Source organism: Pyricularia grisea, assembly GCF_004355905.1.
Source record: "Pyricularia grisea strain NI907 chromosome Unknown Pyricularia_grisea_NI907_Scaffold_7, whole genome shotgun sequence".
NCBI lineage: Eukaryota > Fungi > Ascomycota > Sordariomycetes > Magnaporthales > Pyriculariaceae > Pyricularia > Pyricularia grisea.
In genome coordinates, this window is record NW_022156720.1 from 1015026 (window position 1) to 1037119 (window position 22094).

Genomic DNA, 22094 nt, shown 5'->3' on the forward strand with positions numbered 1-22094 from the left:
AGAGGTCGATGTTCTGTAGCCTGTCCCTGTGTGAAAGAGTACCTGGTATCACCTTGTGGGCCTTGTTTTGCCAGAAAGGGAAGGGCTTTGTATAAATGAGTGGATTAGAGAGCTTTGGAAATATCAACTAAGCGTATACAAGATATGAATGTCAATGAAAAGAAAAGGAAATCCCAAGTGAAAATAGTCCACAGATACAAAAAAAAATTGAAGATTGGACGTGGAAAAAGGTATTCCTAGCAATGTTTTGGGATACGATAAAAATCCGTAGAATCGTCTTGTAGTCAATGAATTCTTCTAACAGACCCGAATCCCTCCCCTTGAAACCGATCTCTCGCCAACAGTAAGGGTTATATGATGGTAAAATCACCGTTATCCCCGCCTTGAAACCAATTAGGCCCATATTCCTTCATTATTAGCCACCAAATATGTGGGGGCAGGTTTATGTCCGGATTGCGATAGTCCAGTTCAAAGTAACCGTATCTTTCGAAACCTTCTTCGCCGCTTGCAGCTTGAGCTAGGACAAGCCCGCAACTTCTCGTGATCATATAATTCGACGTTACCTCGAGAAGCCAGATAGGTTGGGCAGAAAGTACAACATCCCATGTAATTGTAATAGGCATTCTGCCTCTGGGGAAACAAAATGCCTCCTGTTCGCCAGGCTCTCTAACCAAGCGGCCGTTCCAGTGTGCTTTTCGGAAGAATCCCTTGATATGGAGGCGTGAACCCTCAAGAACCGTATTTCCGAGCGTGCAATCTCACCAGTCACGTTTATTGGGCTATTCAACTGGGCCCGGTAACGTCGCCCATGACCAGGAAGGTGCAAATCTTTCTCCACGACTTTGTGGTTCAGGTTTGGTCCATAATAATTGGCGAGGAGCGTCGGATTCCCACAAACCATAACGATATTCTAAAGCTGGCAATCTTGTCCCTTGAGAGAACAAATTCATACATGCTGCAAAGGCGGGTAGTAAGTCGCACTGGTTGGAGAGGTCTCTGGTGGTATATTCCTCAACTTCAGTCATCCACTCTTCGAAAAGCAAGTAACACAGGTCAGCAAGTAGGTGCCGAATTCAGACCCACCTTTATTGCTAGCTAGGACCCACCAGCGATTTCAAAATCTAACAATTTCGCGACGCGATCCTTGAAGCCATCCTCACGTCACTACCTAGGTACCTTACTTACCTAGGTGCTCATCTCCAACCCCGCTCCTCGGAGCGATATAATTACTCTGAATTGACTGTGAGAAGCAGCTTTTCTATCTCTCATCCAATGAGCGGCATTGATGCGCAGCGCACTCTTTGACCAAGTCACGTCAACCCGGTGGGGTGTTAGCCAGCGAGATGGCCACCAAAATGTCAGTACTTGCTACCTACCTAATACGGCTCCAATGCTTGTTCCATTCTAACACAGCTTAATTCCAGCTTCGTCTTTGGCAGTGTCAATGGACAACTTCAACCTGCCTTTGCTAAACTGGCGACTCTCCAAGCCAAGAACAATTTTGCCTTTGCCGTCGTCGCGGGCAACCTATTTACCGAAGCGGACGACGATGCCGTCGCTGCATTGCTTAATGGCACACTCAAAGTCCCACTACCAACCTACTTCACCGTCGGCTCAACTCCTCTACCACCCCGAATCGTCGAAAAGATAGTGGCCGAGGAGGAGATATGCGAAAACCTTCACTATCTCAACAAACGGAGCGTGACCAAGACTTCCGAGGGTGTGCGGATCGCAACGTTGGGCGGCCTGCTCGACACCAACATCGTTGGCCAATCCAAGGAACACCACCTCCCATTTCATACCGCCGAGGACGCCAAGGCGCTGCGTGGCGCCAATTCTGCCGATATCCTACTCACTGCAACATGGCCAGCGGCAGTCTGGAACGGCTCCCGCGTCAACCTCGCAGTCGACCCGACGACGATTTCTAGCAGCGAGCATGTGGCTGAGCTTTGCGCTGCTCTTAAACCGAAATATCACTTCGCGATGAATACCTCCGATGTCTTTTACGAGCGCGAAGCCTTCTTTCATCCCCCAAAGAGTGAGGCGGAGACCAGTTTTGAAATCACACGATTTCTGTCTCTTGCTAGTTTCGGCAACTCAAGCAAGGCGAAGGCCATGTACGCATTCAGCCTGCAGACCGAGACAGTATCGATCCTTCCTACCGGTACTACCGTGTCGCCATTCTACAAAAGCGGACCCAAAAAACGAACTGCAGATGAGGCTGAGGGCTACTCACGCTTTGCTAGGGAGGACGATGGAGACCGTCGGAACAAGAGGCGAAGAAACGACAGGAACCGGTCTCCCCCACCTGGACCAGACCGTTGCTTCTTTTGCCTGTCGAATCCGAACCTACCGACCCATATGGTTTGCACGATCGGCGAGGATGCGTATATTGCTACTGCCAAGGGACCGCTCCCATCCGCACAGACTTTCCAGGAACAGGGTCTCGATTTTCCGGCTCACATGATTATTGTACCCCTCACTCACGCCCCGACATTGACCAAAAAGCATATGGGGGCCGAGGCCGACGCCACCTTCAAGGAATGCACACGTTTCCGCGAATCCCTGCAGGCCATGGTATCCTCTCTGAGCAAGCACAAACTGGGGACCGTGTCGTGGGAGATTAGCAGGGAGCGCGGCATTCACCCTCACTGGCAAGTCATACCGATCTCAACCGACATGATAAAGAGGGGTCTTGTTGAGGCAGCTTTTCAAGTCGAGGCAGAGAACACAAAGTTGCCAAAGCTTGAGGAACGCGATTTTGGACTTGGGGATGAAGTCGATGGGGATTATTTTCGTGTTTGGATACACGCCGAGGACGACGACGAGAATGGAGGCAGCATTATCAGCAAGTGTCTGCTGATGCGCTTCGATCAGAGCGTGCGATTTGATCTTCAATTTGGCCGCAAGGTCATGGCGAAACTGCTAGGCTTGGAAAAACGCTTTCAGTGGCGTGACTGTGTCCAGACCGAACAGGAGGAGAAGCAAGAGGCGGATGCCATCCGTGAAGCATTCAAGCCCTGGGACTTTACGACATAACGGCATAATTTGAAAGTTGAGGAAAAGCGGCACGGCAGAGTGACATAGGCGCATTATTGCATGGAGTCTTGGCGTATTTTGGGCTTGAAAGAAATCTAATTCGTATTTGCATTCTCTCGATTAGGTACATACATACCTCTGGTAGCTTTGCGATGCTCTCCAAATATTTGACTTCGTAGAATTTTTGACAATATCATGAATCAATGGGCTGGAGCTTTTACGGGGGCAAACCTTCTGCCTGAGAATAGTGAATAGAAATCTAACCCAGTAACAAGAGCAAGGCAACAATGGTTCACTGCCTCTATGCTCATAAGCCACAATGTAAGCATTTCAAGGCAGTCGTAACATGCAAAACATCGATCCCACTCTTGGCAGGTCCACAGACCGAGTCTAAAATAGAACCAATGCAAGGGATGATGCAGTTAGCTCTGCCTGATCGGCTCGACATGGTCTGTGCACAACCTCAATTGGTGCAAATCGAAGGAGATGCTTGAAAGGGTCCATTTTAGCGTGCAACCAGTAAACGCCGGACTTCTTAGCGTAGTTTGTATCGTGGCTATGTCACCTTGACGGCGGCGTAGAATCTGATCTTCTGTCCTCGTATTCTTAAAGCCACTACTCCCCAATTCACGTTTGAATTGATATTCCCATCAATGCTTGCAAATACCGAGAGTTTATACGAATGAGCAAAAATGCCGACCGACAAGAAGTCTGGCAACGGCAGGACCTCGCTCGACTCTGTCTCATCCATCTCGACAACTAGTATAGTATTCGATCATCTCAACGACCTCGAGACACACAAGAAGCAACTACCGCCATTAATGACTGAATCCATCCGCCGAGACGATCGCCTGTCAGACTTTGACGATGAAGACCCCCTCAAGGAGGAGGTGGATGGGGAGGGAGACTTAGAAACCGGTCCGTTCCTCCTCGGCCGCGATGCATACACTGTGGGCGGCGGGAAACACATGGACCGCAAGTTCCGGCGCATCATGATCGTGGTGGCCGGCTTGCTAGTCGCGGCGTGGGTGGGCGGTCTGTTTGTCTACATCGCATCAAAGTCGTACAAGCACGCATCCACGGTCGAGCACGATCCGGAAAAGACGAAAGCCGCGTCCCTGACGAGCGGGAAGAAGATCACGATGGATCAAGTCAGGGACGGCACGTGGTATGCCAACTCGCACGACATCTCCTGGATCGAGGGACCCAAAGGCGAGGACGGCCTAATGATTGAGATTGGTGCCCAAGGGAAGGATTACATTGTTGTCGAGGACGTGCGTGCGGAGAACCCGGATTCCACGGCCGAGGGGAAAGCCGACGTGACGGCAAGCCGGAGGACTTTGATGAAGGTTGGAAGCTTTGGATACCAGGGCAGTCTGCTCATCCCATCCGGCGCGGAGCCGAGTCGTGACCAACAAAAGGTTCTGCTACGAACGGATCAGAAGAGCAACTGGCGGCACTCGTACACGGCGAATTACTGGATCTGGGATGTCGCGAAGCAAATTGCCGAGCCTCTTATACCGGGAAGTCCCAATGCCCGGGTACAGAATGCGCAATGGAGTCCTACAAGTGACGCAATAGTCTTTACAAGAGACAATAACCTCTACCTACGCAATATCGGCTCCAACAAGGTTACACAGATCACCAAGGATGGCGGGGCCGACCTTTTCTACGGTGTTCCGGATTGGGTTTACGAGGAGGAGGTTATCGCAGGTGCCAGCACGACGTGGTGGTCGGAAGATGGAAAATATGTCGCTTTCCTTCGCACCAACGAGACCGGAGTGCCCGCATTTCCGGTACAGTACTTCATGTCCAGGCCTAGTGGAGATCAGCCCAAGGCCGGGGAGGAGACGTACCCAGAAGTCCGCGATATCAAGTACCCACGCTCGGGCTCTCACAACCCGGTTGTTGATGTTCAGTTTTATGATATCGCCCGTGGCGACGTCTTTTCTGTCGACATTAATGGTGGCTTTGCCGATAACGATCGCCTTATCACGACTGTTCTATGGGCCGGAAGCCAAGTCATTGTCAAGGAGACGAACCGGGTTAGCGATGTCATGCGCGTGGTGCTGATTGACGTGGAAAAGCGGACGGGAAAGACACCACGCACTGTCGATGTTGGCAAGATTGACGGCGGCTGGTTCGAGATTTCTCAGAAGACCAAGTATATCCCTGCTGACCCCAAGAAAGGTCGTAACCAGGACGGGTACATCGACACGGTCATTCACAACGATGGCGACCACCTCGCATACTTTTCGCCTCCCGACAACCCGGATCCTATCATGTTGACTTCGGGTCCGGGCTGGGAGGTAGTTGATGCACCGTCAGCGGTCGACCTCGAAAACAACCTCGTCTACTTCATTGCGACCAAAGAAGGCAGCACACAACGCCACGTCTACAGCGTGCAGCTCGATGGTAAAAACATGAAATCTTTTACCGACACCGATGCCAAGGGATACTACGACGTCAGCTTTTCCTCGGGGGCTGGCTATGCGCTGCTCAGCTACAATGGCCCCAAGATTCCCTGGCAAAAGGTTGTCAGCACACCGGCGAACAAGCAAAGTTACGAGGCTGTCATCGAGGAAAATAAGGAATTGGCGGACAATGCGCGCAAGTATGACCTGCCGCTGCTGAACTACGGCACTTTGGATATTGAAGGTGTGCAGGTCAACTATTTGGAAAGGCGACCACCGCAGTTCAGTGAGAAGAAAAAGTACCCAGTGCTGTTCCAGCAGTACAGCGGACCGGGATCACAGTCGGTAAGCCAAAAATTCGGCGTCGATTTCCAGAGCTACGTCGCCGCATCACTGGGCTACATTGTTGTCACCGTCGACGGGCGCGGCACTGGCTTCATCGGACGCAAGAACCGCGTTCTCGTCCGCGGCAGGCTGGGTGAGACCGAGGCGCACGATCAGATCGCAGCGGCCAAACACTGGGCCAGCCTCGGATACGTCGACCCTTCGCGCATTGCCATCTGGGGTTGGTCTTATGGTGGCTTCCAGACGCTCAAGACGCTCGAGGCGGATGCCGGCAACACGTTCAGCTACGGCATGGCGGTGGCGCCCGTCACCGACTGGCGCTTCTACGACTCGATCTACACGGAACGATACATGCTCACGCCGCAGCAGAACGGGGATGGCTACACCAGGAGCGCCGTCCACAACGTCAGCGCGTTGGCGTCGAACAAGCGATTCCTGCTGATGCACGGCGCCTCGGACGACAATGTGCATTTCCAGAACTCGTTGACGCTGCTGGACAAGTTGGACGTGGGAGGAGTGGAGAATTATGACGTCCATGTCTTCCCGGACAGCGACCACAGCATCTTTTTCCATAATGCCCACAAGATCATCTACGACAGTAAGTTGCCACTTCTTAACCAACAATGCAAGGGAGTGACTCGGAATTTTTTAACTAATACTTGTATTACTAATTATAGAGCTGGAGAATTGGCTGGTCAACGCATTCAACGGCGAGTGGCTCAAAGTCAACAATGCAAAGCCTGTAGAGCTGGTGCACCCTACTCAGCTTGTGAGGGAAAGGGAAAAGGCCAAGCTGAGGAAGAGGTGGCAAGAGATTCAGAATAACTAGATTTTCTTTGTATTAACGTGTCATATTATGAAATTTAAATTCAACAACGTGCGGATCAAGTGAGACGTGAGAATACAAGTAGGGAGATCAATAGGTAGGTACCTAGTTAGGTAAGTAAGTAAACAGGTAGGTAATTGGTTAGGCAAGTCAACATATAAGTAGTGTAGTAAGTAGATAAGGTACCTATTTTGGGAGACATCACCTTCACCAAAAATGTGCAACAATGTGATATATTGCACAACTGCATGTCTTGGACTGCCTACCGAGGTAAGCATTAGGCCTCTCATGAGATGAAGAACGCGTGGAATTAAATTTTGGGCCCTAAATTTTAGCCCGTCACCAGACATCCCTTACCACACAAGTCGTGATGGACTTGATTACACGTCTACCTGCTCAGGGGGCGACAGAGAGGTAGAAAAGTAGATCGGAAGGTAGACTGGAAGGTAAATAATCCATTTTTTCTTCTCTACACTCGCGTTCTTCTTTCATGAATGGCGACGATGACTTCTGGGGCCCCTCCTTAGCCGCTTTGGTTGACTAGACGCGATGCATATACTCTTTTTGGTGGTCACCATCATCCTACAATAACAGAGGCTTAACGTATTACCTTATGCTTTTGCTGCCACTGTCTTTTTACCAATTAGCTAAAACACCTACCTTACCTGACTCAAATTTGCCAATGAATACCAGACCCAGTCAACCATAGCCGCGAAGTCGGATGGCGGACCCTTTCAAGCTATCCTATTAATATCTTAATTCCCGTTTCCATAAAGGAAACGGAAATCAGCTCCGTGGTCTGACCTGTCTCCGTCGTATTCCGGATTGTCGGGCACGTGTAAGTGCTTCTGATGGGGAGGTTTCCGCTATTTGCTGCGTCTGCCAGTTGGGATTTGTATTTGCCAAACCCCGGCCTAGGATTGAAGAAGAAAAACAAATCCCAAATTACAAATTTGATATAAAAATAATTACTTAATTTTGGTCTGATTGTAACCAAAAAGGTTTATTGTTTCCCGAATATATCGCTAAGGATATAACCACAAGAACGCCAGACACCCTACTAAAAAGAAAATATAGCCCAATAACCAACGTTGGATGCAAATGCTGCATTGGTCAAGTTCATAGGTTTATAATGGCAATGAGTGACCTGATACCAAAGCATTACAGTTGTTTTAAATCGTCAATTCATACCGGCTGCTGAAATCCGGCGTTCCGTCTCGACGCCAGCTTAGACGCCGATGGCAGCCTGTACAAGGTCGGGTCTTGCGTCGAAAAGCACATCCATCAGGTAGAGGCTGACTGTCAGGGCCAAGGGCCCGGATGTGGCAAGGCTCTCGCCAATGGACTTGTCCTTGCCGCCCAGGTACCCATAGAGATGGGCAGCGAGAAGGATAGTGGCGCCGAGAAAGGCTCTTCTGTGCTGGGCTTGTCGGCTTCGAAGCGTCAGCACGGCGCATCCGAGGAACCCCACGCACCAGAGCGAGTACGAGAGAATCCGCCATAGCGGGTTGATGTCCTCCTTGTTGGTCTCGAGGACGACTACACTGACGGCCGAGCTCCCTGTTATGGTTCGGCCGGCAATGCTCAGGGCAGCTTTTGCCTGATGTGTGTTAAAGGCTGCCACATGAGGCAGATTGGTTGCGAGTGTCGCTAGTATCACTAGAAACAGCGCTGGACTGTTTCGTGCAAAGTTCCGCCACATCCGCCCCAGGGCCCCGTGCAGAACACTCCAGACACGGAAGATGTCGGGCTTTTCGTATTCGCGAGCGAGCGGGAGGTGGTCTGTCTCACGGTCATAGGTGATGCGACCTCTTTCCTTGGCGATGCGGAAGGCTGGCCAGACAACCCGCTCGCACCGATATTCACCCAATAAGATAGGTTCAGACATACTCTCATCATCCCCTACCTCGGCCACCCCGAAGTACTTCTGCGGACGACCAGACTGGGTCCACAACAGTCCACGGATAGTATAGTCCTCCGGCAGCGGTTTGCCGGCCGGTTTGGGGAACTTCTGGGTCTCGAACTTTTCCGGTTCCTCGACTCGGGGGCTCAAGTAGTTGAGCGAATGCGGGAGCAGACGCCAGAGGAACGAAGCCTTGAGGTTTATCTGGGAAGCCTTCAATGAACGGATAGCATCCAGGAAGCGGAGCTTCATATCCAGGTATGACATGATGTTCAGGTCGCCGAGGTACGACATGACGATGTCGTCGGTTCCCTCGATGAACTGCAAAACTTCTCTGGAACGAGCCGAAAGATCCACGGTATCGCGCGTTCCTTTCTCCGAAGTATCCTCAGAGGGGGCTTTGGTGTTGTGAGTCTTCAAGATCCCCTCTGTGAGGGGCTTGGTTTGGGCATGGTATACAAGCACGGGGCAAGTGCTGGGAAATGCGATCTGGTAGCCCGGATCCAACCACTTGTGGGTGATCCTAGCGATGTGGTGGTTGATGTAGCTTTTGTTGGTGTACAAAAGACCGTGAATAATTGCGGTAACAGAATCAATGGGCGGAATCTTGTTCCGAGTCCCATCCATCACAGGCTCGAAGAGCGTGATGAGGGAGTCCCGGGCGCTGTTGAAGGGAACACTAGCGCAAAGACTCCTCCAGTAGATAGAGAGCTGTGCTATAAAACTGGGCCTAGCCAGGATGGCCAAGTTATGGTAAAGGCGACCGGTGGTTGGGGCTTTGTCGGAGGCCTTTGAGTACCAATGACGGGAGACAGCAGCCCAAACCTCCTGGTCGCGAGTATTTTCATCCTCCATGGCCATTCTGAGCATCATCAGTCAAAATGCCTTGAGGCAGAGGGGCATTTGATGCATCCGTAACCTGCGAGGAGGTGCATGGGACTAACCGGTAACGGGACAGATCGCCCAGGCATTCTATCCAAGTATATTCAAAAGCAGGTAGCGTCTCGTAGAGTAGGACCATCATGCTATATGACGAGTATATAAAGGTCAACAAATACTCGAGGGAATGCGGAAGCCGGTGCCTCAGCAGCTCGAGAAAGCTGTGGATGCCTTGCCGCCACATGCGAGCCGGCATGTCATACTTGGAAGCCAAGCGCCGGAGAGCCGGACTCGCAGACGGGTGCTGTGAAGCGAGAAAGAAGTCATGGTGTTCGTGGAGAAGAGTTCTGTGGAGAGCAATAAGTGCTTGCCACTGGTCGGTGTTGAGCTGGGGCGACTCGCTCTGGTTGTTGAGGGAGTTTTGCGCATTGTCTACTTCGATGCACTTGTTCTCGACCATTACGAGCCTGGAACGTGCCAAGTCCATACGAGTTAGTCCGCTGTTCAGGACAGAGACGAAAACGGAAACATTAGGACGTACCCGGCATAAATTCCTTTAACTTCGGCAATCAGTTGTTCCTGGCCTATTGGCCTGGTCTCGGGCTGCTTAGAAAGCTCATTGATACTTTCAGGCGCTTGATCGGTAACTCGGCGGCCCCCTACCGCCCTGCCGCGTCGTTCATGTAGGGGGCTTGTGGCAGTTACGTGCAAAAGATCCGGCGCTCCGTCTTGCCAAAGTGTCTTGCGTGGGCGCGGGACGGGTTCAAAGCCCTGGTCGGCTTCGACTAGTCCAATCCTGCTTTTGCAGCGTATGCTGCGCGGATTCGGTGGTCCTCTTTGTTTGCTTTCGCGAGCGTCGGCGGGTTTCCCTGGGTCCGAGCCGGCATCCTCCAGCTCTGGCGACTTCCGTTTTACTGGCCATGGCTTTGATGTTCTTCTTCCGTTCAACTCAAGCTCGCTGTGGTCACGTACGCCCTTGGTGTCACCGTCCTCGAAAGTAACGGTGCCATCGAGGGCCATCTTTATCGACGCTGGCATGGGGACGACTGCGGATGGCCTTTGAAACTTAGTCTTCGCCCGTGGCCACCCGATGAAGCGATAATTGATGTCCTGAAGCCTCATCTGCGTACTCTGATCTTAAAAGGCACTGGCGATTTATGCTGCTGTTGAGTTTGTTACCACAAAGGGCCGGTAGCAGGTAGGATTGGCGCGCTTACATGGACCACGAAATGTCGTTCCTTTTCGGTCAGCCTTTGGTGTCGGCCACCAGCGTAAAACTAAGGCGAACCAACGGCCGCAACTTGATCCCAAACTAGATACCCCACACTGCCCCCTTGGATGCCTTTTTTTTCTTTTTCTTTTGCCCTCGGATGCCTTTTTTTTTCTTTTTCTTTTCCCTTGGATGCCTTCTTTTCTTTTGCACTTGGCATCTTATTCCATGTTTCTCAGCCTTGCTTCGTCGTCACAACCTCCAATCACATGCCCTCTTTCCGGGACATGATCCCACGTTGCAGGATTCATATGAGCCCTCGTAGATCTAAGAGTCGGCACCACAAAACTGCCCCTGGGACTTGAGGCAGAAGCATCGCACTAAAACAACCTCGACCGCTTGCGTTGCGTACGAAAACAAATCCTGTCATCACCACTGGTCTCTGAACGTCATCTCTGCGCTTTGCAGAATTGCAGTTCTTTTATAGACGACCTCGGCGACGCTTTTCAACTAACGACTGCGGACACGAACTGCGCCAAGCAGAAATGATGCTCGCGCGCGCAGACCACAAAGAGGAAGGAGATCCCAAGTTGTTTCCGTCCTTTCTAGACATCAGAGAGCGGTATTTGTATCCTCTATTCCTACGTCTTGTTAAATCTTCAAACGACCCGGTCTGACTTGCTTCCGTAGCTTGCCAAAATTGCAGGCCATCTCCGGTCCGAAAGACCCAGACGATCCGATAGTGCCGGCCGACTATGCCCTGCAAACACTACTTGAAACCGATGAGTACGGAACGTACAGATCGTCCTGGGACCACTCAGACGGAGGCTGGGTGGACTTCTCTTCGACACAGACGTCTGGTTGGAGTTTGCAAAGGCCAGAGGAGATTGCAAGGAGCTCTCTATCTGTCCTGAAGGCCAAGCAAAGCCTCGATCTCGAGGTCTCGGCCAAGGCGACAGTCTCGGGGGCGCATGCGAGGTCCTTGAGGAAAGTGGAAGCAGCAGAACCGCCGGGTTGGCCAGAAGGCTCAGACCCTACTCCGAGTAGCGACACTGAGAGCCAGCCATCGAGGCGGGTGCGAACGGCCCTGATGATAGCCTCGACTGCCGGGGCCTTGCTGACAACTCAGTGGGGTTGGGATTTTCACGAGAAAGCAGACACACGTGCGGGCGTGTAAGTTGTTCCTTTTGTTGCTAAACCTCCTCGCACTTGTTCATGTGGCGCCTCTAGTCCCTCTACCAACCACCTACTAACCCCAGGAACCGAAACTCGTAAGATTCGCATGCCCTTTCGCTGCATGTGAGCTACTCGATCACCCTAGCGCCCCCTTGCTAGGAATTCTAGTCAACTTCACCGCGCTTTCAACGTACCATCATCTTTATCGTAGAAAGCACCGTCATCGGCAAGACCTTCGACTCATCTGCCTAGTCGGATTCAGTATGATGTTGGGCCTACTCGCGGGCATAGACCTCGCGACCATCCTTCTCAGAGTAACCCCCTGGGCAGGCATCGCTGCGTTATGTACAATTACGAGCCATCAGGGTCGAAACTAGAGCACAATTCTTTTTTTCATCTTTGTGCTGTATTCTTTTTTTGTTCCGGCAGCAAGAGCCCGGTAGCCTAAATTCATTCGAATTCTATTGATAGGCAGATATCTGGGTAGTTAAAGTGGGTGGTTGTAAGGCCTGTATATAAGGCTCTTACACCAGATGCAGACCTTCAGTTGTAACACTTGTGAATCAATTAACAGAACAGTGAGTAGATTTAGCCGTAAGGTCGCCAAAAGAATACCTCATTTGCATACGAGCAGATAAAATGCAAATCAAAAAAACAAAACATACAACACCGAGGATTCCCCAGTGGTCACCCACCTGAGTACTAGTTCGGCCCTCACTGGTTTGACTAGGGGAGAGCGGACGGGATCCCGTATATTCCAGTGGGTATGGTCGTATGTGACAACTTGTGCAGACAACACCGATTATATACGTTATCAGATATGCCACTCACGGTGCACATTTCCCAATTATGGGGTCTGATGACGATAAACATGCGGCTATTCATGGGCGCCCGAAGACATGACGCCGGCATCACGTGCCCGGCGGAAGGCGATGACATATGGGGCGAGGGCATGCCCAGGCATCGACCACGGATGATTTATGTTGTGAGCCCATTAATTCAGGATAGATTGCAGCTGACGGCGATAGATATGCGAGACGCTAGCGGACAGGTAATGGGAAGTTTGTAAGTACTTCGCAGTAAAAGATCCAGTTTGTTGTGGGCCGAATTGGGTTTGGCAAGAGGGGAGGCTGGCAGTTAGGACCTGGGTCGCTTGCTCTGCGCATGGACCCTATTGTATACCAAGCTACAGCGCTCCAATCAGGTGGGCCGCAGCGATGCACCCCGCAATAAGTTCTCGACGCGTGGTTATCGATAAAGATTTTTCGCTGCTGGGACCAAAAATTTCCAAGCACCACCAGTTGAAGCCGCTGCAATCAATCACCGACATGTTAAATTACCTTCCCTAATTGCCTTGTAACGTATTGAACATGCGCATGTCTTGAGCGGGCAACCTACTTGTATTAAGAACAAGAGGAACAAACGCCAGTCCCTCAAGATGCCCGTCTCAAAGTCGGGGCGCATCGTCAAGGCCCGCCGAGGCACCAAAGAGACGGCACATCAAAAACAGCACCGATGGGAGTCATTCACCACCAAGATCTCAAAACTACACTCTCTCGATCCTCTCCGTAAGGTCCGAAGGCACGACCTCGAATCCGAAGACCTATCCGCTACCACCTCCTACCTCCGAAATGGTCTCGAAAAATGGACAGACCTCAACCTTTCCAAGCCCTTCATCTCCTTCAAGAGGGAGCTGCTACCGTTATGCGACAGCCTCCCCCAAATCCTCCATTTTGAGGAGAAGATCATGGGACTTTTGGTACAATACATAAGTCTACACGAGAAGGAGGCTTTGGAACCGCTACTGGATCTTCTTACCGCCTTTGCGCACGACCTGGGCGTCCGATTCGAGAAGCATTACCCCAAAGCGCTGGAGCTGATTATTGGCCTTGCAACCCGCCCGCAAGATGCCGAGGTCGTCGAATGGACATTTGCTGCTTTGGCATTTCTTTTCAAGTACCTTGCTAGACTTCTCGTTCCGGACCTGAGGCCAACATACCGAGCCATGGCACCACTTTTGGGAAGAACGAGGCAACCACAATACATTGCCAGATTTGCCGCCGAGGCACTGAGTTTTCTGGTTAAGAAGGCCGCAGCCCCTTCCCACCGCGACACATCCCTCAAATCATTGATCGAGTGCGCTAGGGATGATCTGATATCTCAGGCTGGCGAGAAGCATTTTGAGCTATACTTTCATGGCATCATGACCATGTTTGCCGAGGCTCTGAAGAGCTCAGGGCATACACTCTTTTCTAATGCCCCTGACATATACACCCGTCTTGTTGAGTGTGTGCCGGATGAAGAGTTCAGGCCACCATCGGAGGACGCTTTCTTTGCTGAGCATAACACCATATGGTCAGACGTTTGTTGCGGAGTTCTCATAAGCGCCATACATTACTCGACCCCTGAGACATTCACTCCGTTGGAGAACGCTATCATTGCAAGTACTCAAGAGGCTGTGGCCACCCAGGACGTCCAGGACCACCCATGGTCGCTTTCACTACATATCCGTCTTTTCGGAACCATGGCCGGCGTTCGTCGAGGAACCAGGCTCACGAACTGGACAGGCTTGATTCAGGGGCTTTCTAGTGCAATGCAGGCCCTCTCCAAGACACCAAACAAACTTCCTCAAGGGGCTTTGGCACTGATATGGGAGCACATTGTGGTCAATATCGCTATTGTGTGGAACCAGTCACCCATGGATGCTCTTATATCATCACTCCAGACCATGACGGCAATCATGACACGAGAACCATTCATGAGGTCATTCATCCCCTTCTGCAGCTACTTTTCGAGTCTCAATCCCGAGAGGTTCCGCAGTATATTTCAAGATTACTTCCAAAAGTGAGTCAAGCCCTTTTCGGCAGTAATGCCCACTCCCGGTTCAGTTTCAAGCCTCAGCTAACCATATATCTCGCTCAGATTCATCAACAAACATTGGTCAATTGACAATAATGAGGAAATGCTATGCGTTTTGATTCCCAAGATGGTCGATTCCGGTGCTCTCCAGCCTGGTGGCGGAAGTGAAAGTCTCCATTTGCCAGAGTCATGGCAAGGTCAGATTGTCACCAAGTTCGAACGGCTAGAAATAACACCTTTCCCTGAAAGAGGAGCTTACGATAAAGATCCCAAGACGTGGAGGGACAAGTGCCTGCCCAAGTACTCTGCCTTACTGAGGGTTCTCGAATCGACAAGCGTACACGCGTCCACGAGCGCAAGGATAGCAGAATTGCTACTCAGGAAGCTAAAACTCGCGCTCCGGCCGTCCACCTCAGTACCTACAGATGAAGCCCATTTCATTGTCACGTCGGGCTTCCGGGCATACCTCCGCATGGCGCGAGATGTTGACCCAAGTCTAAAGCCACTTCTGCGAGCAGCTGCGCCGAGATTCTGTCGCTTGACCAAGTTTTTGGAGAGCATTCTGGCGTATGAGGAGGCACTCGCCGCAAAGGGTCTTGAGGATGGAAGTTCTAGCGGTAGCGAAAGTCCTCAAACGGAGGAAGACCCCTACACAAAGTCACTAATCCAAAACCTATCGACAAATAGCCATGATCTTCGCCTCGTCTCTTTGAAACTGTTACATCAGTTGCCATCTGCACCGAAAGACTCGTCTTCGCCGCTAGCGATCATGCTTCAAGTTGAAGAGACACCATTGGATCTTGCAAACATGAGGACAATATCCGTATATCTACGCAAGCTGGGCAAGATATATGGAAGTATAGATCAGAGCTCCTGGTTGCGGAAGGCAGTGCCCACATTCATGTTCGGCATGATGACGGTGCGCCTCACGTCTGTATGGGACGATGCCGTAGAGGCCCTAAAGGACATCACGGAGTCCAAGGACGGTGAAGAGATGGTGGCATCCCTTGCATTTGAGTGGCTCGAGGTCCCCTCCCAACGATGGAGCGGTCCCCCGAAACCTATAATTCAATCCAACTACCGTCGGTCGACCGATTTCGAGTGTACGAATCTTGCCAGTCTTCACGAGACTTCTGAAATGACAAAGAAGGTTGTGGATGAGATCTTTGATGTCATGCTCAACGAGTTCCAGCAAGCGCAGACTGTTGTTCCAAATATGTCACAAACAGCTCGTAGTAAAGCACTCAAGGTCTTTACGGCGATCCCATCAGTGGCTGAACGAAGATCACGAAAGCTGGTACCCCATCTGTTCAGCTGGAATAATACCGGAAAGACGGAAACCGATGATTCAGAAGAGGAACAGAGGGGGAATGCAGATGAAGCCTGGAATCTGGCCGACCGCAAAGCACTCATAGGTGTTTTTGCACTTTTCCACAACTCCAAGGTACTCTACCAGCATGAGCAGGTCTACAAAGTGATGCTTGATCTCATGTCAAATGGTGATCTCGACGTACAAAAGTTGGCGCTCAAGGCCATCCTTGCCTGGAAACAAGATGGAGTGAAGCGCTATCAGGAAAACTTGGAGGCATTGCTTGAGGAGTCAAGAATGCGAAACGAGCTCACCATGCTGTTCCAGGGTGACAAAAAGATTCGCGACGAGGACAGACCAGAGCTTATGCCAGTCCTCCTTAGGCTTCTTTACGGAAGAGCAATCTCGAAAAAAGGAGCTGCTAGTGGTCGGGCCGGTGTTCAGGGGACCCGTAACGCCATCATTCGCAGCCTCGATGTCGAGGACATTGGCCGCTTCTTGGAGATTGCCTTGGGACCCATCCATGATGTGCAGGTACTTGACGGCACCGGTGTCGACCAAAAGATCATCTCTAGCAGTCTGGTTCCAGCGCGAAAGCAGGTCGGTTTACTAAGAATGTTGGACACAATCATTACCGAGCTCGGCTCCAACGCGACATTATACATGGGTCCGCTGGTCAATGCGGTTCTCTACTGTCTGATACCAGCGTGCCGCCGCCTACGCACTGACAAAGACAAGAAACGGCAAGATGCTGAGGAGGACGAGGAGGACCACGAGAGCTCTGATGAAGATGATGAAGAAGTTAGCTCAAGCGAAACATCTTTGCTCAGAGCGGCACGCACTGCAGCCTTGAAGTGCCTTTGTGCCCTTCTCGTTAACGCTGCCGGATTCGACTGGACTCCTTACCTTCCTGTTATCACTTCCGAGGTTGTCAGCCCGCAGCTTGAAACCCTGTCATCTGAGACAACCCAGGGTGTCTCATGGACCTTAAGACTGCTAGAAACGTGGTCTCTCATGCCGCGTTGTGCACTGGCACTCTCACACGACCAACGGATCATTCCAACGATTGTCAGCTGTATTTCTGTGGCACATACCAAAGACGAGGTCAAGATATTTGCGTTGGGAATCGTGCGCAACCTAATCAGGCTTGCATTGGCCCCGGAGGCCGAGTCTGAATTCAACGAGCTCATTCTTGAGGAGATTCTTCAGCCAAACTTGGACTTGGTTCTAGGTACCATCGGTAGCCTTGTTATTAAGGAGAAGACCAAGAATATTCAATCCAAGGAGAGCCTGACCGAAAAGACTGAAGAGTCAAATGACGACCAAGCAGCAAGGGAAGAAGCTGGAGAGGATGCAGGTGACGAGACCACCTTGGTTCTCGCCCCTCTTGGCAGGCATCTCCTTGAGGCAGCCGTCGAAACAGTCGTTGAGCTGGCCCCCTTGGTAGAGAACTCCAAGAATGTTCACAACCTTGTCCAGATCTCAACGTTTTTGCTCAACCAGCCGGCGCGTGCAGTGAACCCCAAGGTCAAGGGTTCTATCCTGCTAATCTTGGAACGTTTTGTCGTCCTAGAGAACCTACAAGATGACGACAAGCTGCGCCACGACCTATACCAAACCATCTGTTCTCTGTTCAGCTTTTTCAAGGACCGTCAAAACCGCCAGGCCCTATCCAGGCTGATGCTGGTCTTTGCAACGCAGCAACCAGCAATTCAGGAGGTTGCGACCTTATCTTCTCAGCTCAACTCGTTTGTTGAGAATCGCCTGGATGAGCCAGATTACGACCAACGGCTAGCCGCGTTCCGGGCCATCTGTAACCCAAGGGATGTGGCATTTACTGTCGACCAGTGGCTGCCATTGCTTCATAACTTTATACACTACATTCATCATGACGAGGAGCATGCGATCTTGGCACAGAATGCGGCAGACGGCATCTGCAAGTTTATCGAAGCAACCTCAGCGGTTTGGGATGAGCCATCAGCACGCAAGCAGTACACGGGCATCCTAGACCGAAACCTCCTGCCTGCGATTTATTCAGGAGCTAGGGAAGAATCCGAGGCTGTACGCAGAGAGTTCCTCCGCGTATTTGGCTTTCTCGCTACAAACCTGTCATGCTGGGAACCGGTGAAAGATCTAGCGCTCTTGGTGCCAGAGGCTGTCGAGGTCGATATGAACATGGAGGACGAACGTCAAACTAAGAAGAGGGATCAAGACTTTTTCTACAACATCCTCACACCGGCCGTCTCCAGGCAAATCCAGGCCTTGCAGGTCTTGCAGGGTGTGAATGAGCGAGCCGGGCTCAGCAGCAGGAACGTTGGCAAGTTCTTCATTCCTCTGCTGGAACATTTTATCTTTGGTCGTGAGGACGGAAGCGATGATCAAGGACTTGGAGCACAAGCTACAAACACGATTGCAAGCTTGGCTGGCTCTCTTGAGTGGTCACAATACCGTGCATTGCTCCGCCGATATGTGTCTTATATCAAGTCTAAACCTGACCTGCACAAGCAAGTGGTCCGTCTCTTGGATAAGATTGTCGAGACGCTCGAGTTGGCTGCCAACCAGGCCTACAACACTTCTATGGACATCGACAGCAGTGATGCAACGTCTCAGAAGACGCTAGCACTAGCAAAGAAGCTTCCAAGCCAAGAAAAGTTTACGGAGGAGGTCTCAGGAAGTTTGTTGACAACTTTGCTCGATCATCTTCACGAAAAGGATGAGACCACGGTCAGCTCACGCGTACCAGTGGGTATCATTGTTGTCAAGCTTCTGAATTTGCTGCCTCAAAGTGCGCGTGACCTCAAGCTACCTGGCGTTCTCACAGACATCTGCCATATTCTTCGCAGCAAAGCCTGGGACTCTAGAGAGATGGCCCGAAAGACCCTCGTCAAGATTGCCGTCATTCTTGGTCCATCTTGCTTTGGTTTCATTCTCAAGGAGCTTCGTGGTGCTCTCACTCGAGGCTACCAACTGCACGTTTTGTCCTACACGGTGCACTCCCTACTCCTTGCTGTTATCCCCGAATTTGAGCAAGGAGATCTGGATTACTGTGTCAGTGATATCGTATCGGTCATCATGGACGACACCTTCGGTATTACCGGTCAGGAAAAGGAGGCTGAAGAGTATACTAGCAAGATGAAGGAGATCAAGAGCAGCAAGAGCCAAGATTCGATGGAGCTGATTGCCAAGAACGCGTCAATCAGCCGCCTTATCAACCTTGTGCAGCCACTTAAGGACCTGCTGATGGAGAAGCTCAACATCAAAATGGTCAGGAAAATCGATGAGCTTCTCAGCCGTATCACCGCTGGTCTCCTACAGAACCCTGCGGCGGAGAGCAGAGACACTCTTGTGTTTTGTTATGAGGTCATTCAGGAGGTCATCAACAGTGAGAAGCCCGAGGCTGTTAAAACGCTCGACCCGAAGCTCAAGCGGTATCTCATCCAAAAGGGAGCCAAAAAGAACGACCGTGGCACAACGACCAAGCATACCTACAAGCTCAAGAAGTTTGCATTTGATGTCCTTCGATCTCTTATGAGGAAACACGATAGCCTTCGGACTGCGAGCAACATCAGTGGCTTCATACCCCATCTTGGCAATGCTGTCCGCGACGATGGAGAGGAGGTCAAGATTGCGGCTTTCAAGCTCCTCGTTGTGCTTGTAAAGGTACCTTTCAAGAACAACGACTCAAAGCTTTTGTACGACATGGCTCTGAAGGACGCACTGCGGTCCATTAACTCGTCGGTATCTTCCACTACGGAGCTTGCACAGGCTGCTTTGAAGTTGATATCCGTCATTCTCCGGGACAGGCGAGAGGTAGTTGTCAAAGACAAGGATATTGATATGATCATTGGCAGGATCAAGGATGATCTCACAGAACCGCTACACCGGCACGTCACCTTCAACTTCCTGAGGTCTGTGCTCGACCGCAAGATCGAAACTGCCGCTGTCTATGATACACTCGACTACGTTGGTACTGTCATGATCACCAATGACGACAAGGACACCAGGGACCTCGCGCGGGGTGCCTACTTCCAATTCCTCCGAGAGTATCCCCAGAAGAAAGCAAGATGGCAGAAGCAGCTCAAGTTCCTTCGGTCAAACCTCGACTATGATCGCGAAGGTGGTCGTCTTTCTGTCATGGAGGTCATTCATCTGCTACTCATCAAAACCGCGGATGATTTCGTACAAGAGATATGCACCTTCTTTTTCCACAAGTTGGTGCTTGTACTCGCCAACGATGATAGTGAAAAATGCACACTAGCTGCAGGAGAACTGGTCAAAGAAATCCTTCGAAGGTCGAACAAAACGGCAACGCAGGCATTCTTGGTACACATGCGGGACTGGCTGGGCAAAGAGAGCCAACCAGCTGTTGTTGGTCTGGGCGTTCAAGCTTTCGGGTATTACTTTGAGACCAGGGAGTCGAGCAACAAGGACAACAAAGACTTTGAGCTGCTTACTGGCAAGATTTCAGGGGCTCTGGCCGACTTATCTGACGATGCGGATCTTGCTCAGACTTCTTTGAAGGTTTTGCAAAAGCTGGTGGACAAAGACCCATCGAGAGTTCTGGTTCCCAGCCTCACTGAGCTTTGGGAGAGAGTCAAATCTTGTCTCTCACATTCCGACCCTACCGTGAAGCTTTTGGCTGTGAGACTTTTGAGTTCATACTTGGCTGACTTTGCCAAGGCCGACGGAATGCATGGATCCTATGGCCTTGAACTGGAGAAGGATGACATCTTGGAGCTGATTCAGTTGAACCTGAAAGTCCTATTATCTGAGGGCGTCAGTGAACCTCTGGCCGAAGAGGTTTCTCGCATTCTCATGTTCTTGGGCAAGACCATCAAATTTGAAATGGCGACAGACGAAGATTCGGCATCCGAATCTGATGACGCGGACGAAGACACCAAGGCTAGCTCCGAGACGAGCATCTTTGGAAGTCTAGCCGCCATCGTACGCAGGGAAGCCAGGCCGCGGTCGGCAGAGCTCATCCCTAAGCTCGCCGCCATGGATGTCATGACTGTTTACTGCTCCCAGGCGCCCGCGGCAACGATGCAGCCACACCTACGAACCATCCTCCACCCGCTACGCAACCTGACCGACACGTCCATCCCCGTGCCATGGTCCCCAGACCCAGACTTTGGCGAAAAATACGAGACGCTCAAGGGCAAGGCGCACACCGTCATGGAGGCGCTCCAGGACAAGTTCGGGACGGCCTCGTACACCAGGGCGCTTCTGGACGTCGGGGAGGAGGTCAAGCAGAAGAGGGAGGAGAGGGGCAAGAAGAGGAAGATCGAGGCGGTTACCAACAGAGACAAGTACCACGCGGAGAAGAGGAAGAAGTTTGAGAAGAAGAAGGAGAGGAGAAAGGCCAAGGGGCAGGAGCACAGGGCTTTGAGGCAGGCGGTGTAGGGGGTTGCTTTGAGTGCGGGCATTGGGAAATTGGTGTTTTTGGTGTTTCATTGATGGGGTTGAGTTGGCTTGGTTATGTGTTGGAGCTCTCGTTGGGGAAAAGAAAATCGTATATAATTGTCTATTTCTTTGCATACATACTTCATACCCACCTGTTTCCATGTGTGTGCGATTTCTACTCTGGGATTGTGTGTTGGACTTGCAACCTGAAGTGAACATTCGTGACTCTTGGGACCATACAATATGGATATGAACGAAGACGTTGGAATATCCGGTTCCTCGCCCAAATCCAGCATGTTGTATGAGATTTGCGCCCACTTCGATTTTTTTTTTTGTCGTTTTAAGTACCCAGCTCCTTGCTTCCCTCCCTACTCATCACCTATCTATCTACTGGTCTGCCTGTCTCCCTAATTATCTGCTCACCTACCTATGCCCGTGCGAACAGGAATTGCCTGGGGCAAATATAATCGCCAAATAATATAATTGAGTGGTTAATAATGGGACTTCAGATGAATCATCCCATGTATATATATAGGCCCAAGCCTTAACCTTCATTACACGCGGGCGTGTTACATCGCTATTGGACTGGTCATTAAACATAAGCACAAGACTCGAATAAGACAAGACTAGAATATATATAATTCATGTAACTTCACGATATTGCCCTTTATATGCTCACTCATGAACAATTCATAATGAAGACAAAAATAACTCCCCTCAAAGTTAACAGG

General features: G+C 51.0%; 6 protein-coding genes across 6 annotated transcripts; 4 read left to right on the forward strand and 2 right to left on the reverse strand.

The window, feature by feature from the left end:
• The first annotated feature begins 1178 nt into the window (after positions 1-1178).
• PgNI_09324 (uncharacterized protein) lies at positions 1179-3203 on the forward strand. The gene is made up of 2 exons (XM_031129309.1): positions 1179-1357; positions 1425-3203. The coding sequence occupies exons 1-2, from the start codon at positions 1344-1346 to the stop codon at positions 3037-3039; spliced, it is 1629 nt and encodes a 542-aa protein (XP_030977891.1). The 5' UTR covers positions 1179-1343; the 3' UTR covers positions 3040-3203.
• A 413-nt stretch (positions 3204-3616) lies between these two features.
• On the forward strand, positions 3617-6820 carry PgNI_09325 (uncharacterized protein). The gene is made up of 3 exons (XM_031129310.1): positions 3617-6396; positions 6476-6725; positions 6795-6820. Exons 1-2 carry the CDS (start codon positions 3732-3734, stop codon positions 6625-6627), a joined length of 2817 nt encoding a protein of 938 aa, XP_030977890.1. The 5' UTR covers positions 3617-3731; the 3' UTR covers positions 6628-6725; positions 6795-6820.
• A 1032-nt stretch (positions 6821-7852) lies between these two features.
• PgNI_09326 (uncharacterized protein) lies at positions 7853-8821 on the reverse strand (the record flags this gene model as incomplete). The annotated part of the gene is made up of 1 exon (XM_031129311.1): positions 7853-8821. One exon carries the CDS (start codon positions 8819-8821, stop codon positions 7853-7855), a length of 969 nt encoding a protein of 322 aa, XP_030977893.1.
• A 727-nt stretch (positions 8822-9548) lies between these two features.
• Positions 9549-10511, reverse strand: PgNI_09327 (uncharacterized protein; the record flags this gene model as incomplete). Its single annotated transcript, XM_031129312.1, has 2 exons — positions 9948-10511; positions 9549-9873 (listed from the first exon to the last, which is right to left on the reverse strand). Coding segments are annotated over exons 1-2 (822 nt in total), but the record flags the coding sequence as incomplete, so codon positions are not given.
• A 325-nt stretch (positions 10512-10836) lies between these two features.
• On the forward strand, positions 10837-11793 carry PgNI_09328 (uncharacterized protein; the record flags this gene model as incomplete). The annotated part of the gene is made up of 2 exons (XM_031129313.1): positions 10837-11244; positions 11307-11793. Exons 1-2 carry the CDS (start codon positions 11162-11164, stop codon positions 11791-11793), a joined length of 570 nt encoding a protein of 189 aa, XP_030977885.1. The 5' UTR covers positions 10837-11161.
• A 1437-nt stretch (positions 11794-13230) lies between these two features.
• On the forward strand, positions 13231-21363 carry PgNI_09329 (uncharacterized protein; the record flags this gene model as incomplete). The annotated part of the gene is made up of 2 exons (XM_031129314.1): positions 13231-14636; positions 14715-21363. The coding sequence occupies 2 exons, from the start codon at positions 13231-13233 to the stop codon at positions 21361-21363; spliced, it is 8055 nt and encodes a 2684-aa protein (XP_030977884.1).
• Positions 21364-22094: the final 731 nt, after the last annotated feature.